This window comes from Vanessa atalanta, chromosome 17 (assembly GCF_905147765.1).
Source record: "Vanessa atalanta chromosome 17, ilVanAtal1.2, whole genome shotgun sequence".
NCBI lineage: Eukaryota > Metazoa > Arthropoda > Insecta > Lepidoptera > Nymphalidae > Vanessa > Vanessa atalanta.
Genome location: NC_061887.1, coordinates 6274304 through 6289606, shown reverse-complemented (window position 1 = coordinate 6289606; position 15303 = coordinate 6274304). Strand labels below are relative to the sequence as shown.

Sequence of the window (15303 nt, the reverse complement as noted above, 5' to 3'; positions counted from 1 at the left end):
GAAGATATGGGATTTTTTTCATGTTATAGGTGGCAAACGAGCAGAAGGCTCACCTGATGGAAAGTGACTGCCACTGCCCATTGACATCTGCAACACCGGGGGGCTTGCAGGTGCGGTGCGTGCAGCCTTTAAGGACATTGACATTTGATCCAATGAGGTTCCATACAAAGTACCATATCTTGCGACAGAGTTACATCTTCAAGCCGTATCTTTTCCAAGTTGAGGATCTCCACAAATGGTTTTTTGGATTGAAGATCTGTGATAAACGATTAATATAGGCACTTATTGGTCACCTCAATAAATAATCATATCTAAAACTTAGGGCAACATTCACCTATGTATATCAATTTGAGCTCTTTTATAATACTGCTAAACATAAGAAAACATTTTAATCCACTTGAAATTTCTCATAAATAACATTTTGTTCAAAGAAGAAAATCCGTCACGTAACACATGCTTTTTGCATTGCTATTTGCCAACAAATTAATATATTTAAATATATAAATTTCTCAATTTTTTGAGATTATACTTTTTCTTAATTTTAATCATAATTTCACCATAAGTATACAGTAAAGTGGAATTTCTAGAGGGCTTTCACTAACCAGTGGATGGGCATTGCAAGTGTATTAATATGAAGGATTTCATATATCTCAGATTCAGTTAGTTAAAAATTATAATTAGATGATGTTTTGATTTTAATAGAAATCTTTATTTAAGAAATATTACCTATTGTTTATAAATTTATAAATAATTTTAAACATATGCTTTTAATGTATTAGTTAAAAACGAAAAACAAATAAATATTCTTTTATGTAGGTAAAACTAACATTAACAACTATAAAGTAGCTTGCATGTTGTTCATAGTAATTTTCATCGATCAGAATACATTAACAACATCAATTTCTTGGATAATAACCTGAATATTATGTCTGTCAGTATAAAAGAGTATTTGTACCCTGACTACAGCGAGAATCACATTTTTTTTTTATTTTGTACACTATCACGCTGTATTATTGACTTAAATTTTGTACCAGGTACGGAATACTATTTGTTATATTTCTCTATCATGCTGTGATATTGGCAGAATAATTTGTGTACGAGTAGTGTGTATCTGCCTTAATTTTTTATAGTGTGTATTGTAATTCAGGCTTGTACTCTCAATTTTGTTTGGTTAATAATTTACATATGTAAATTGTAAACTATAAAATGTAAAAAAAAATTACGTAATGCATACATACATACATCATTTTTTGCTACCTCTACAGTAATTCCATTTATTTTTAACAATATTTTATTCAGAATAAAGCTTTATTTATCAGATTCCTAGTCATAAAATTTAATAATTTTGTTTTATAAGATTTTATTTACCTTGTTCTATGTAACGGAAAATCTTGAAATTTAATTTTAACCTAGTTCGGTAACGAGTTGAGCTGAAGTTTCAAATACATTTTCTTTCGTAACAATACATACATGTATTCAATAAACTTTGTTTTTAACTTATTGATTATTAAATGAATATTATGTATCAGTTTTCTTTCAACTTAGTGATTCATTAAACAACTTTTTTTTATTTATTTTTAAGTAATTTATAAATAGATATTCATAATATTATTAATATTTTCAATAAAAAATGGTTTATTTCAGTCAAAAAGAATGAAACGTTTCATATCAACCATATTGGTCCTTTACTTCGTTTACCAATGTGACTGTGAAAACTCCACATACACAACCATGTACGACGGTGTAGATTTAGATGAAATTTTGAGCAGCGATAGATTGTTAGCGGGATACGTGAACTGCCTCCTAGATAAAGGACCTTGTACTCCGGATGGGAAGGAATTAAAAAGTAAGACTATACAAACCTCCAACAGTTGCTATTACTAAGTAATATATTTTTTACCAAGGTCGGATTAACCGCGTCGGTGCTCTTAGGCGATGTACTTTTCCCCCTTCAACCTTTTCTAACTATGGTAAAATATGTTCTTCTACTATATTGATATCACCCTAATTTATCCCAACAATGTCATTGATAATGAATTTTAAAACCATATTTCCCAAATTTTTCGGATCGATTCGATCGATCGAGTCGATTTGAGCCTCTAAGCGGTTGCATACGCTGACTAATTGATAACCCGGCCCTGTTTTTATGTAGGTACTTATCGTTTCATATCCGACTCTATGTAATAGTATAGAAAAATAATATACTATATTTTTTAAACGGAAATCTTTTTCCCATAGCAAATACGTAGGCAAAAGATTTATTTTTAATAAAGTAATTAATTTATATAAAAAAAGTTGCATTTGATAAAATAGTGTGCGGCTACAGTTCAGAAACGGTAGAAGTGAAACTTAATAATTAAGTATATTATTATTTTTTATGTTTTTCTCTTTGTTGTGAAACGATTTTGTTTCATTGAGTGTCAAATCTTGCCTGTTTTTCTTCACTTCATAAAATATTAATCAGTTTAATTAAAATGTGTTATACGACAGGAAACCTACCAGATGCGATTGAAAATGATTGTAGTAAATGCACCGAAAAACAGCGTGATGGTGCGGATAAGGTCATGCATTATATCATCGATCACAAGCCAGAAGATTGGAAAAAACTCGAAGCAAAGTAAGAGTAATATACATACTAATACATAAATTTAAAATCAGTGTTAAGTTTAGCTTCAAAAATGGACTGACGCCTTTAATCAATCGATGAGCAAAAACGTCTTAATGTGCATATTTTATTATTGCGGATATTTATATAACTATATAGGCTTACACAACAACGAGCTGAAATGGTATATAACATCTTAGTTCTCATGGTTGGAAGCGCATAGAGGTAGCATTTGTTTAATATTTCGTACAATGTCAATGTCTAAAGACAGAGGTGACTTAACATTGTTGGTCGATATACCCGTCTATCCTATTCCTTTCAATCACAAATATTATGAAATTCATTTCACATTTATATATTTAATTTTTGTCTCAAACGGACGCCGTGCGAGATTTTCACTTAATTTTTGTGAACACTCATTTCATAAATTTCTGCACAGATGTACCTCAGACTATAATAATATATATTTTTTTATTATTTTAGATATGACTCGGAGGGCACATACAAATTGAAATACATGTCAAGTCAACAAAAGGTCGAACCTGAATCAAAGGAAAACAAAAACGATAAAGGTTACGAAGACGACGATGACGACGATGATGATGTCTTATATAACAAAGGTCCGACTCCTAGAATGGATTCTAATGAATAACTGAATTTGGAAACCTCTTATTAAATAACAATACAACCTAAGCAAACTAATTTTTGAGAAATGTATTTAATATTCGAAAGTCGCTAATAAATATTTGGGGAATAATGCACTGTTTAATTGAAAACTTAACATAAATTTACTTATAAAATTTAATTACATAAAACGCTTATGATAAACATGATTTAGGCAACAGTGAAATGTACACATTAATTTATTTTCTCCATTGCATATCTTTTCACTCTCACTTTCACACCAGGCATAGTGTATCTATTTCTTGCGTTTTCAATGAATTCAGGATCTCCCTTTATTTTGAATTTTGATTTTTCTTTTTTAAATGGTTTCTTTTCTGGTAAAATTAGTAGTGCTGACCTAAAATCATATAATGAAGCATTTTGAAATATACATTTAAATCAAATAAATGAAACCAATACTGTCAGCAATTTATAAAAGGCAGGAGTTTAAATAACAATATGAGAGTGATATAATTAGAGAAATTATCATTGTACAAATATCTTACGCGTTTATTTTATCCCAGTATCCTTTGGATTTTGTTGAGACTGTCGTACCTGGTGAGGAAGAGCTTCCACGCAACAGGATCATGGGCCATCATAGATGCTACAACCTTTCCTGCGCTTTCCTTCTGTTTTATAGAACACTTAACGCAATCATCTTTTAATGCTTGGATGAGAACACCTTAAAGTATCATTCAAATTAATAAAATTATTACTTATACTATAATTTATTTAATTTAGTAAAATCTTAAATTATTTTGTAAATACTGAATCATTTTTTTAAGTATGGTATGACATATATATGTTGGATATTAAACTTGTCTATCTGTTTGTACTTAGCGCAGAATATACGTTCTAATATCAGACATATTTTATGGTGTAAATTATCTTCAGAAATTTTCACTAGAATTTCTTACTAAAAACTTACAACGGTTTTAAACTTACTTTTTATTTCGCCCATAGCCTTAGAACAGTATCGGTCAACAGACATCAAGCACTTAACATCTTCGGCTGGTAACGGTGCAATGGCTTCATTTAGATTAGTTTTTTTCTTCAACATATCTGACTTCTCTGCGTCACTTATGACCTGATTTATAACAAACAAGTCTTCGTCTCCGTACACTACATTGTACCCCATACTTGTGACTCCGTCGCTTAATGTCCTGTCTATTCCTGAAGCGGTCATATCTGCTGTAATTACTGTAGACAGGCACAAAACAGTTAATATAGTAGAGAACATCGTGTTTCAATCAATACCGAAGCTGTATTGACGTTCGATTGGTAGTAAAGAAATGTAATAGCTTGATGCTGCAACAAAACGTGATTAAAAACTAATTGAGCTTGTATACATTTGTTTAGTTTGGAAAAAGAGAATTTTCCAGGTGTTACTAACTCTTGTCATTATTCATATAATTTAAAGGGAAAAATAGACTACAATTTGACAACCTCCGTGGTCGTTTAGTGTATACACCGGTTTTCGATTCGGTTCAATTCCCGGCCGAGTCGATGTAGAAAAAGTTCATTATTTTTCTATGTTGTCTTGACTCTGGGTGTATGTGGGCCGTCGTTACTTCTGATTTTCCATAACACAAGTGCTTTAACTCACATGTTATTTCAGTAGCGCTTGCTCGGGTTCGGTTCCCCTATCATCGGTTAAGAACTACGTGTTCTAGCCAATTTGGCTATCATTAAAATAATATAACTAAGTTCTTATATAAATCACTTAATTGCCTATATTATAAATAGCGTTAAATCCATTTGTTATTTACAACATAAGACAGTGTTTTCTTTTATTATGACTAGCGTTACTACAATTATATATCTATAATTGTATATCCATCCATCCTCCTGCCCTTATCCCAATTTTACATGGGGTCAGCGCAGCATGTCCTTCTTCCATACTTCTCTGTCAGACATCATCTCACAATTATATTTGTATATATAAAATTTTATAATAAGAGTAGTAAGTGTCTATCCTGGATGGAGAGGGTCTCGGCATTCTGGTTATTGGTCTAGTTATTTGCTGCATTAACTAATCGAAGTTAATAAATTAAGCTAAATTTCATATTGTATTTATTATATACATATAATAATTAACAAAATCACAACTTTAGTAAAAACTTAATATTTTTTTCTTAAAAATATACTATTACAATTAAAATTGCTACAATAATATAAACTGTTGCGAGCCCCTGACCATTCCAATATTCGGGGCGCGTGTGGCATCGTCAACAAACAGCCTTCATGTATTCTGCATGCCAAGTACGTTCGTAAACAAAAAACATAGTGTCTTCTTTGGTAATTACATATAACAAATGAAGAACATCTTTCCATTTTATGTCAAAATTGATAAATTTGATATGTATTTTATGGCTTCCTTCGCATAGGTTAATTTTTTAATTATATATTATTTTATCCCCTTCAACGCAGTTTTTGAATTATAAGGGAACAGACATGCATGTTATCAAATTTTATCAAATAAGGTTCAGTGGTTTAATCTTAAAAGTGTTACATACACAGACAGACAGAGTTTCTGTATGCATTTATAATATAAGTACCTACATACTTTTAACGATGAAATAAATCATTAATTCCCTATGTCCCCAATTCAATGAAATTCTATTATTTTGAAGGATTTCTGGACTTAGTTTCTGAACCATAAAATAAGGTTTTGCTTTAAGAAACTCTAAAATGCGAAGATTTGATAAAATCAATCTAATAATGACTAATATTTCATCGTATCTTTCTGGCGCCTATAGTATAATTTGTAGAAACGAAAAATTATAGACGAGTGCCAAAAAATCTATTTTTTTATAAAGGTATTTCATATGGTTGATTATTATGATTACATGTACAAAAACCTGCCCACCATTTCTTAGCAACATAACTGTTTCTATTCAATATTTGTTGCTTATTGATATCAAATCAAATCAAAAAATATAAGTCAATACTATGGTCCTATGCAGTAGCTTAATTGTCCATAATACTGATTTATCGACTGCAACATTTATTAATCCACAACAAATATAATATAACCGTAATAGCCCCACTGAAGTCGCATCGGTCATGTCAGGTTGCTATCACATTTGATTTTGATTGAGGCAATAGCAAGTGCACCCGTGGTTGCTCACAAACTTGAGCCCTATAAAACGTACGGCGACCGTCCGGGGTCGGCGGAAATTGGGCGAATCAGGACTCTAGCTCAGCACGCCCTGATCGTTCGATGGGAGAAGGATCTGGGGTCACCCACGGCAGGTCTGGCGACTGTGGAGGCGATACGTCCCCCCACTTGAGTCGCTGGGTCATCTCAAATGGCTATCTCATTTGATTTCGTTTGATGGAATAGCAAGTGCATCCTTGGTTGCTCACAAACTTGAGCACTATAATTTCTAGTACTAATAGTCTACATTATAAAATACTATTAACTTGGTGGTATGGGCTTATGCAAGCCCATCTGGGTAAATACGACCCACACTTCATATATTCTACTGCCATCAACAATATTTAGTATTGTTACGGTTTCAAGGGTGACTGAACCAGTGTGACTACAGGCAACATCAGTCTTAGTTTCCAAGGTTGGTATGGTATTGGTGATGGTGGAATGATTAAAACTTTTTACAGTACCATTGTCTATGCGCAGTGGTGACCACTTACCATCAGGCAGCCCATTTGCCGCATACCTAAATATTTTTAAGGTACCATTTCGAGGGCCCCTACCTCTACCTCGCAGGATTCTAGTGGAATACAAGACCCGAAATATAGCAAAATAAAAAATATGGTAAACCTTTTGGGGACCTCTCGACAATGGAACAAATTGCTTTAATACGTCTTCAATCTGATAGCTAAGCTATAATATATTGTAAGCAAGCGACGATAAACTCTTCTGACCCACCCACCTATGCCAGCTTTTAGTACGAGTACATTGCTTTGCTTTTTAGGGTTTAACATGGGTCTCAATAAATTTGGTATATGACGCAAACCAAAAAATTTATAGACTTTAGTTCGGTTAGTAAAATACACTCTTACTCTTATTTGTAGAACTAAAATAAAACTGGCCATCATTAAACCCTTGTGTACGCTTGTAAGGCGAAATTGCGTAAAAGTTGCCTACTATCGCCACAAAATAAAAATCTTGACTCATTTTACCAAATATATTTCTGTCCTCTTATTTATCTACTAACTACCCGACCTGGCTCCATACAGGTAATAAGATCTATATACAACTTTTAGATTTAAGAGCAAACATTGAAAGCTAGGAAAATTTTAATTCCCGGGTTTTCTCTACTATAATATGCATGCATTATACGTATAAATCTTCTTCTTGCATCATTCTGTTATTTGACGAAACCGCATTAAATTCCATTGCGTAGTTTTAAAGATCTGAGCACACAAACGGCGGGAAGCAACTTTGTTTTAGATACTGGTATTATTAACGCGAAAGTAAGTCTGTCTATCTGTTAAGCTCAACCAGCTCAAACAAGCTCGAACCCCAAGAAAAGACATAGGCTACTTTTTATACCACCCCTAACACGCAAGTAAAAACTATTTAATTATAAATAAATTGTGAAATAAAAAATTAAAATATTTTTCAGCTTTATTTCTTTAATAATTCCTCCAATTTTTCGGAAGCTATTGACATATCAAGTTTATTATCAGTAGTTTTGGATAAAATTCCAAGTAATGCCTTAAAAACTTTAGTTTTTCCATCCTTATATTGCTTGACTAATTTAGGATTATTTTCTATAACTTTGATACAACTGTTCACAATCTCGCCTTCGTCTGTTACTAGTAACCAGCCTTTTTGTTTTATTATGTCCATAGCGGACGAGTCCGTGCCTTCAAGAAGCTCATCAATAGTTTTACGGCATACATCTAAACTTATTTTCTTATCTAATAACAAATCAACTAAATCCTCTAACTGGTTCACTGTTAACGGACAACACGTAGCGTCTAATTTTCTTTTATTAAGTACTGTCAGTAGATCATTAAGTAGGAGATTGGCGACTTTAGTTGGATTCCTAGCTTTAACTAAGGTAATGGTTTGGAAAAAATCTAATAAAACAGGTTCGTTCACAAGCTGCACTGCTGTTTCGGGACGTAATTCATAATGTTTTATTAATTTTGTTCTAGATTCTTCTGGTAATTCTGGCATTTTATCTTTGATGAGTGGTACGCTTATGACGTCTTGACTATCTTCTTTTGTTCTGAGGTTAACCCTTAATGGAGGAAGGTTTGGTTCAGGCATAAATCTGAAAACAAAATTATCATTATTAATTATTCACATATTGAGAATTTGTAACATAGTAGTCTGCAATTGAAATTAGACTTGTAAAACATTATTTCATTATTTAAAATTCTAATTCCCTTTTATTATATTATTATAATAATATAATTTTCTAAAATTTAATTATTGTTGACTTACAAAATTGTATGTATGTATATGGTACAAAATTATGAAACATTAAATAATGTACCTGTAGTCTTGTACAACTTCTTTGTCTCTCATGGGAATAGTAATCTTTGCTGTAGCATCCCAAGACCGAGTTTCATTTACAATGCGCCCACCACCTTCCAATATTGATCTTTGGCGTTCTATTTCATGACGGATTGCGCCCGCCACTCCGCGCACTGAACCTATATTTTTAATCTGTAACAAGAAATTAATCTAAACTAAAATATGTATCACTACAAAATATAAAACAAAGTCGCTTCTCGTTATGTGTCTGTCCCTGAGTATGTTTAGATCTTTAAAACTACTTAACGGATTTTGATGAGGTTTTTTTAGATAGATTCAAGAGGGAGGTTTATATGTTTAATACGCGCATAGCAAAGTAAATAAACACTGATAATTTTAGACATTTCTAATGTGATTTCGTAAATAAACATAATGACTTATTTTCGAAGCGATTTTAAGCAATACAACATTAATCCTTATTCAATTAAGTACCCTAAATACATTTATTATATAGATCAAAGCGGCCCTTTACAGCTTGTAATTTAAAAAGATATTTTCGAATATATTACAGATTATAATGCAGGGACAGCGATTTGTATTCTGTAGTACATACAGTAGCACATTTAGTATCAGCATTACATCCGTGCGAAGCCGAGGCGGATCGCTAGTTACTTTCTAAATTGTAACTCTAATTTTATTTCCATTAATAAAAGAAAGATGTATCGTGGGACAATAGGTTGAAACGAAGTTGCTTTCAGTTGTATATTATATATTAAATGACAGATATATTGAAATAAATTAACAATGTACGAGAATAACACAATGATAAGAAATAAAATTCTTATGAAAAATTCCGTGTGAATTAAAACAATACCAAAAAATAAGTTTAATTAATATTATAAAAAACCATATATAATGGAAAGTGAGAGATAAAGATAAAGAGAGGGAAAGGTCCATATGTGACGTTTTCTGTCAATACACTCTAGTGTTAACCTCGTATAAAAAATTCATTCCAAACATTAAAAAAGTCAAAAGACAAATAAAAATATTTAAAATAATAGTATACATGTTATATAATTAACATTTTTTTTTTAACTATACAACAAATATAAAGAATCAAATATTAAAATAACCAATCAACACAGCTGATTATTTATCACTTTATCGGTTATAAAATATAACTTAAGTCAAGTCAATGATCTTTACAGCAATGTTAATGATAATTACTTATCAAATTTTTGAAAATGATTATATTGTTAAAAAATAATTACCTAATGATACTCAAAAATTTAATAGAATAATGTGGTTGAACCACTTTCCTCTCTTAATTTTATAACTGATAATTTTTATTTATATTTAATAAATAGGTATAAAACCTCTTTATTATACAGTCATTGGAAAATTCCCATCATTGGTTGCTATGCATATTTAAGATTATATAAGACTAGCGCTAAAATATTGTCACGGTAATTGGTTAAGCGTACACACAGTAACAGAAATACTAGCATCCATTTTATATATATGTAAGTGTTCAAAACTTTATTCAATTACATCTGCTAGTATTTGTGGTTAAAATTTTGGAACACTTGTGGCCCTGATGTTAATTCAATCTTGTATACTATCATCAAATTTTATTTGATTTATCACTTAAATTGATTAAAAATGAGCTGTGTTTTTAATTGTTAATTTTATTTTGGTAGTAAAATTTTAATTAAAAGTTTATTTTCGAACACTAAGCTATATACATAATTATTATTTCAAATATTTAAAACTATGTTACAAGTATAAGATTTATTCTCACCTCTGTACGTGTAGACAGAGGTTCGCCGGCCTGATGCATAGACACATTGGCATCTACACGCAAAGCACCTTCTTCCATCCGACCAGTACATGCACCTAGCCTCTGCACAATCAGTACTAGTTCTTTAACTAGTGCTGCCGCTTCCTCACCATCCTAAAACAGTAAAGATTATCAATGTAAATAGAGAAAACAAATTATTATTTAAATATCACATATTTGTGTCAATTAGATGCCATGTGTTATAATACAGATTTATGAAAAAATTATAAATTTTGTATCTACTGATCACATTTTTCATTCAAATATACTTATGAGCCATACAGACAGCTTTACATTACAATACATTCTCCATATCCTCTCAAATAATCTCTCGAATAAAATAATCTAAGGATATTGTTGGTGATATTGTTATCAAAACTTTGGAAATAAATCAAAGTTGATATAATCGAAAAGTTTTATAACTGTTTTTAGTGCATAATGTAACAAAGCATACAATTGCGTTGAATATGTAATTATAAAGTTTGTTTATCTCTAATTCTTCTTCATGTAGAATATTATGTACAATACTAATAATAAAAAATAAGGATTATTTCCAGCATTGAATAAAACTTCAAAACATATATGCATAAATACAATAATGGTACTTTGAACAGTCTTATTAAAAAAATAAATATGCAAAGCTAATTTATCGGTATAAGATTCACCTCAAGGTCGGGTTCAAAGACAAGCTCAATAAGTGGAGCTCCCGCTCTGTTCAAATCTACAAGGCTTCTCTTTAACTCAGCATCGTGCAGAGACTTCCCACTATCTTGTTCTAATTGTATTTGTTTTATTTTTGAACTCTTATTGTATGGCTTCTTGTGAACACCTGGTGTAAATACCTATAAAGAATGAAATAGAAGATTAGAAGGATTTTATAGCTTATAATAGTCAACTATGTAAAGGTTGTAAGGTACATATCTTTTTTTAAATATTTTAAGTATACTATATCTCTGCATTGAGGTATTTTTTAATTTTATTATTAACTAAATAAGTTTTGATATTTTATGACTTAGATTCTTATGGAAGATACATATCACAGATTGCCTTCAGAAACATGTAGGTTTCCACATAATAATAATGTCTTTATAAATTACAGTAAATATTTGAATTTAGAATTCTTCGTTATATATTCTAATTTCGCTTAGAGTGCTAATAAATAAATTTATAAACTAAAAATTTCTAACCTTAATTATATTTTATTAACTATTTGACCCATGGATATTGTACTATTGTGTCTGCTTTTTGGACAGGGAAGTTGGAACAGGACATTATAAAAACATTTATATTACATAAATCACAATGTAAAATCATAAATATTAAGTATTGTCTTCCTTCACAATAGCCATATTATTACAAATGTTGACCCCAAGCAAATATGAAAGGCAAAACACAATTCCTAGATGGAGGTTAAATTACCTATTGCCTAATTTTAAATTCTTAGCAAAAACACAAAATACTTTAATGATACCTGAAAATTAATAATGCCATCGCTTGCTAGTGGTGTTCTTTGTTGTGTTATCTGATAGCCAGCAGGCAAATCAGCGTAAAAATAATGTTTTCGGTCAAAAGTCGATACTTCGTTTACTTTACACGAAAGTGCCAATGCAGTTAGAACGCCAAGTTCTACACATTTTCTATTTAAAACAGGCAATGTTCCCGGTATTGCAGCGTCGAATAATGACACACAATTGTTCACTAAACCACCAAATGTATTTTCAGCACCAGAGAAAAGTTTCGACTCCGTGTTTAGCTGTGCATGCACTTCTAATCCTACGACACTTTGCCATTCTTTGTTACAATGACTCGAGAAGCCACGTTTAAGTATTTTACTGTATTTATATAAATGTCTTTTTGATAATATATAATGCTTCATTATAAAATTAATGTAATGTAATGTTCCTAATAATTAAGAAATATAAATTCAAATGCTGTTATTATATATTATGACATTGACATTTGACATTTACCTAAAAACTTTTGCTGTCAAATATCTAAAGCATAAAAATATTTAAATACGAATGAATCAGAATATTATAAACGCAGATACACGTCAAAATAAGTTTCCTTAATAATAAAAAATATAAGAACGCACTACAAAACTAAGCGGACACAACTGAGGAAATCATATAATCATCAATGGGACGACCACACCTTTGTGATCTACCGAGATAACTACAACAAATGTCTTGCGTAGTCATATCGATGTGGCCGTACCTTTACAACTGTTTTGGCGTTCGATTCGCTTAGTCGCGCAGATGTATTTGATTTTTATAGTCTTTCAGGGTCGATTCTATTTACAATTTATTCAATATAAATCTTGTGAAACTCCTTTTGATATTTTGAAAGATTTAACTAATATTACAAATACTGCACCCTAATAAAGTTTCTACATAAAACACTAAGCTTAACTTTTCTTTAATAATTAAAAACAATTTCAACTCAACAAACAATACACTTATGTAAAGTACAAAAAGTTTTAGATACCAGAGAAAGTCATTCATTGCAATTTTCAAAATAAAAAAGTATGCTTTTTCAGCCCTAAACATTTTAACGATGCAACTCACAGTAGAAACTAGAGAGCAGAATGTTCATTAGGCCTATGCTATGTAGACTTTTTTAGAAAAACCTGTACCCAACGCTCTCGCTGCAACGTTTAGTAATCTGTTTTACTACGGCTTGCTCTTAACTGAATAAATAAGGTTCAACTTTCACAAAAAAACTTACAATAAAAGTTATATTTTTAATTTATTTTGTTATAATAATACAAATTATATAGCTTGCTGCTCTACTGCATATATCTTACTTGTACAATTTAATAAATTAAAATTGAATATATGATACAATTCTTTATGGATGTTCATTTAAGTAAATACTTACTTAAAGTAAGTAGTAAACTGTATTTTACCTCAAAATATTTAATAAAAAATATGTATCGAGAAGGCACAAATAAATTATAAAATTACTTACCATTAGTATTTGTCGTTTCAGCTTTGTTGTAATGAAAATTAAATTGCATATATGGGCTTAAATAATTTAATACACCTATTTAGTAACTTAATTATAATTGCATTGATATTTTGACTAATTAACTTAAAACTAGTTTATTTAAAACTATAATATCACATTTTAATTTTATTTAACTGCATATTTTATGACACCAATCCCGTTACAACTTCGAAAAGAAAGGAGAACAGGTAGAGTACGACAAAAGCTAACGTAGCCTCTGCAATGGAGTACATTTTCATTGATTTTTAAAGATAAAAAAATCAATAATGTTTTTATTAGTACGCAAAGTAACGCGCGTAAACAATATCACGTAGAACGTACGGTCAATACCACTCACAAGCGGCGAATGATCATAACATATTAAACAACCGTGGTGGGTGTGCGCGAAACCTTGACGAAGCTGAAAGTAAAGCGACAAAATAAAATAACACTACGTATACAAGTAGAGTAAAGTTCTTAGTAATCTATTCGATTTTACTGCGTATCAAGCATACACACCCACAAAGTACGATTGATAAATTGAATTATTTATATTTTTGCCGTTTGCGTCACAATCTGTTCTAGATATTCCACAATCATGGTTACCTTAACTTAATAACTTTGATTATTTTAAGCTAAATTCTTTATTAGCCTCATTTCTTTTGGCATTGATGTAGTAGATTCATAAAACTTGACCGCACAAAAAGCAATGACTTCAAACATTAAAAGGTAATTAATTTAACAAATTAAATTTAACATAAATTCCTAATATGTGCACTAAGATCAGTCGTCAATGATCTAATATATTCTATGGACCAATTTAGTAAATAGTTTAATTAAGAAAATTATTAGTACCTACTACTTGTATCGTAGTGAGGTCCAAATGAGCACGCTTGTGATTCGGGGCGGGTAAAAAAAATATAAGTCTACCATACAAATAAAGTATAAACTAACAATTAAAAACAATATATTAAAAAGCGCCGAACTATTATTTTTATTGATACCCAACAATACCTAATCTCTTTGTCAACGTAATGTTTGTGTACGTTTCATACGTGCTCCAAAAGTTTCATTGTTTTCGTTGAAAAATATCGTATCCAGATGAATAACATCGCTGGCTAGTGCTGATAAAGATCGTGTGTAATCAGTTCCAAACATCTCACGATTTCAAAGCTAATTTGTTAATAATTGTATTTAATCGCAAATATAAGAATTTTTTTATATTTTATAAGTATAAAGTTTTATAAGAATCAACGTGAATCTTAATCAGTAAACAATTTATGCATTTATATTTTATAATTACATATGAATATACCTTGTTTTCTCATGGCCGGACACGTGCTCTAAGTATATTTTTGGATAGATTACAATAGACTTTGATATACCTAGACAATTGAAACAAGTACAACTAATCATATAAAGTATGTGTGGATCGTATTATGTTTGTGATTTAATGTATTATTTTCAATACACTATATAATTTACAATGAAAATGTCAATAATTATTCAAATAACTTACATTCATGTTATAACTATGTAGAGTTAAAATCGTTTAACAGATATATTTACCGAATAAGCATTTTAAATATATTTTTATATAAAAAATATAATAATCGGAATGATTCGCTAAAAATGTATTAGTGAAATCATTGTATTGGGATTTCTCAGGTCAATAATTTTGTTAACAAAAATCGTATGTTAAATTTTTATTGTTCTTTTCGTTTAGCAATATTTTTTAAATGTTCAATGAAT

At 30.4% G+C, this 15303-nt stretch overlaps 3 protein-coding genes across 3 annotated transcripts; 1 reads left to right on the top strand and 2 right to left on the bottom strand.

Moving 5' to 3' along the window:
- The first annotated feature begins 975 nt into the window (after positions 1–975).
- LOC125070219 (ejaculatory bulb-specific protein 3-like) lies at positions 976–3362 on the top strand. Its single transcript, XM_047679982.1, has 4 exons — positions 976–1034; positions 1645–1846; positions 2491–2617; positions 3089–3362. Exons 2-4 carry the CDS (start codon positions 1654–1656, stop codon positions 3255–3257), a joined length of 489 nt encoding a protein of 162 aa, XP_047535938.1. The 5' UTR covers positions 976–1034; positions 1645–1653; the 3' UTR covers positions 3258–3362.
- Positions 3363–3436: 74 nt separating this feature from the next.
- On the bottom strand, positions 3437–4645 carry LOC125070514. The gene is made up of 3 exons (XM_047680410.1): positions 4214–4645; positions 3824–3950; positions 3437–3626 (listed from the first exon to the last, which is right to left on the bottom strand). The coding sequence occupies exons 1-3, from the start codon at positions 4506–4508 to the stop codon at positions 3464–3466; spliced, it is 585 nt and encodes a 194-aa protein (XP_047536366.1). The 5' UTR covers positions 4509–4645; the 3' UTR covers positions 3437–3463.
- Positions 4646–7853: 3208 nt separating this feature from the next.
- On the bottom strand, positions 7854–12464 carry LOC125070440 (glutamyl-tRNA(Gln) amidotransferase subunit B, mitochondrial). Its single transcript, XM_047680318.1, has 5 exons — positions 12035–12464; positions 11229–11405; positions 10525–10677; positions 8743–8915; positions 7854–8517 (listed from the first exon to the last, which is right to left on the bottom strand). Exons 1-5 carry the CDS (start codon positions 12437–12439, stop codon positions 7863–7865), a joined length of 1563 nt encoding a protein of 520 aa, XP_047536274.1. The 5' UTR covers positions 12440–12464; the 3' UTR covers positions 7854–7862.
- Positions 12465–15303: the final 2839 nt, after the last annotated feature.

Coding starts and splice junctions, on each gene's coding strand:
- LOC125070219 (XM_047679982.1), top strand. CDS start 1,654: ATGAAACGTTTCATATCAACCATATTGGTCCTTTACTTCGTTTACCAA. Junction 1,847..2,490: donor GGATGGGAAGGAATTAAAAA/GTAAGACTATAC, acceptor GTTATACGACAG/GAAACCTACCAGATGCGATT. Junction 2,618..3,088: donor TGGAAAAAACTCGAAGCAAA/GTAAGAGTAATA, acceptor TTATTATTTTAG/ATATGACTCGGAGGGCACAT.
- LOC125070514 (XM_047680410.1), bottom strand. CDS start 4,508: ATGTTCTCTACTATATTAACTGTTTTGTGCCTGTCTACAGTAATTACA. Junction 3,951..4,213: donor GGCTATGGGCGAAATAAAAA/GTAAGTTTAAAA, acceptor TGATACTTTAAG/GTGTTCTCATCCAAGCATTA. Junction 3,627..3,823: donor TGGAAGCTCTTCCTCACCAG/GTACGACAGTCT, acceptor ATATGATTTTAG/GTCAGCACTACTAATTTTAC.
- LOC125070440 (XM_047680318.1), bottom strand. CDS start 12,439: ATGAAGCATTATATATTATCAAAAAGACATTTATATAAATACAGTAAA. Junction 10,678..11,228: donor TCTTTGAACCCGACCTTGAG/GTGAATCTTATA, acceptor TTACTGTTTTAG/GATGGTGAGGAAGCGGCAGC. Junction 8,518..8,742: donor GAAGTTGTACAAGACTACAG/GTACATTATTTA, acceptor TTTTGTTTTCAG/ATTTATGCCTGAACCAAACC.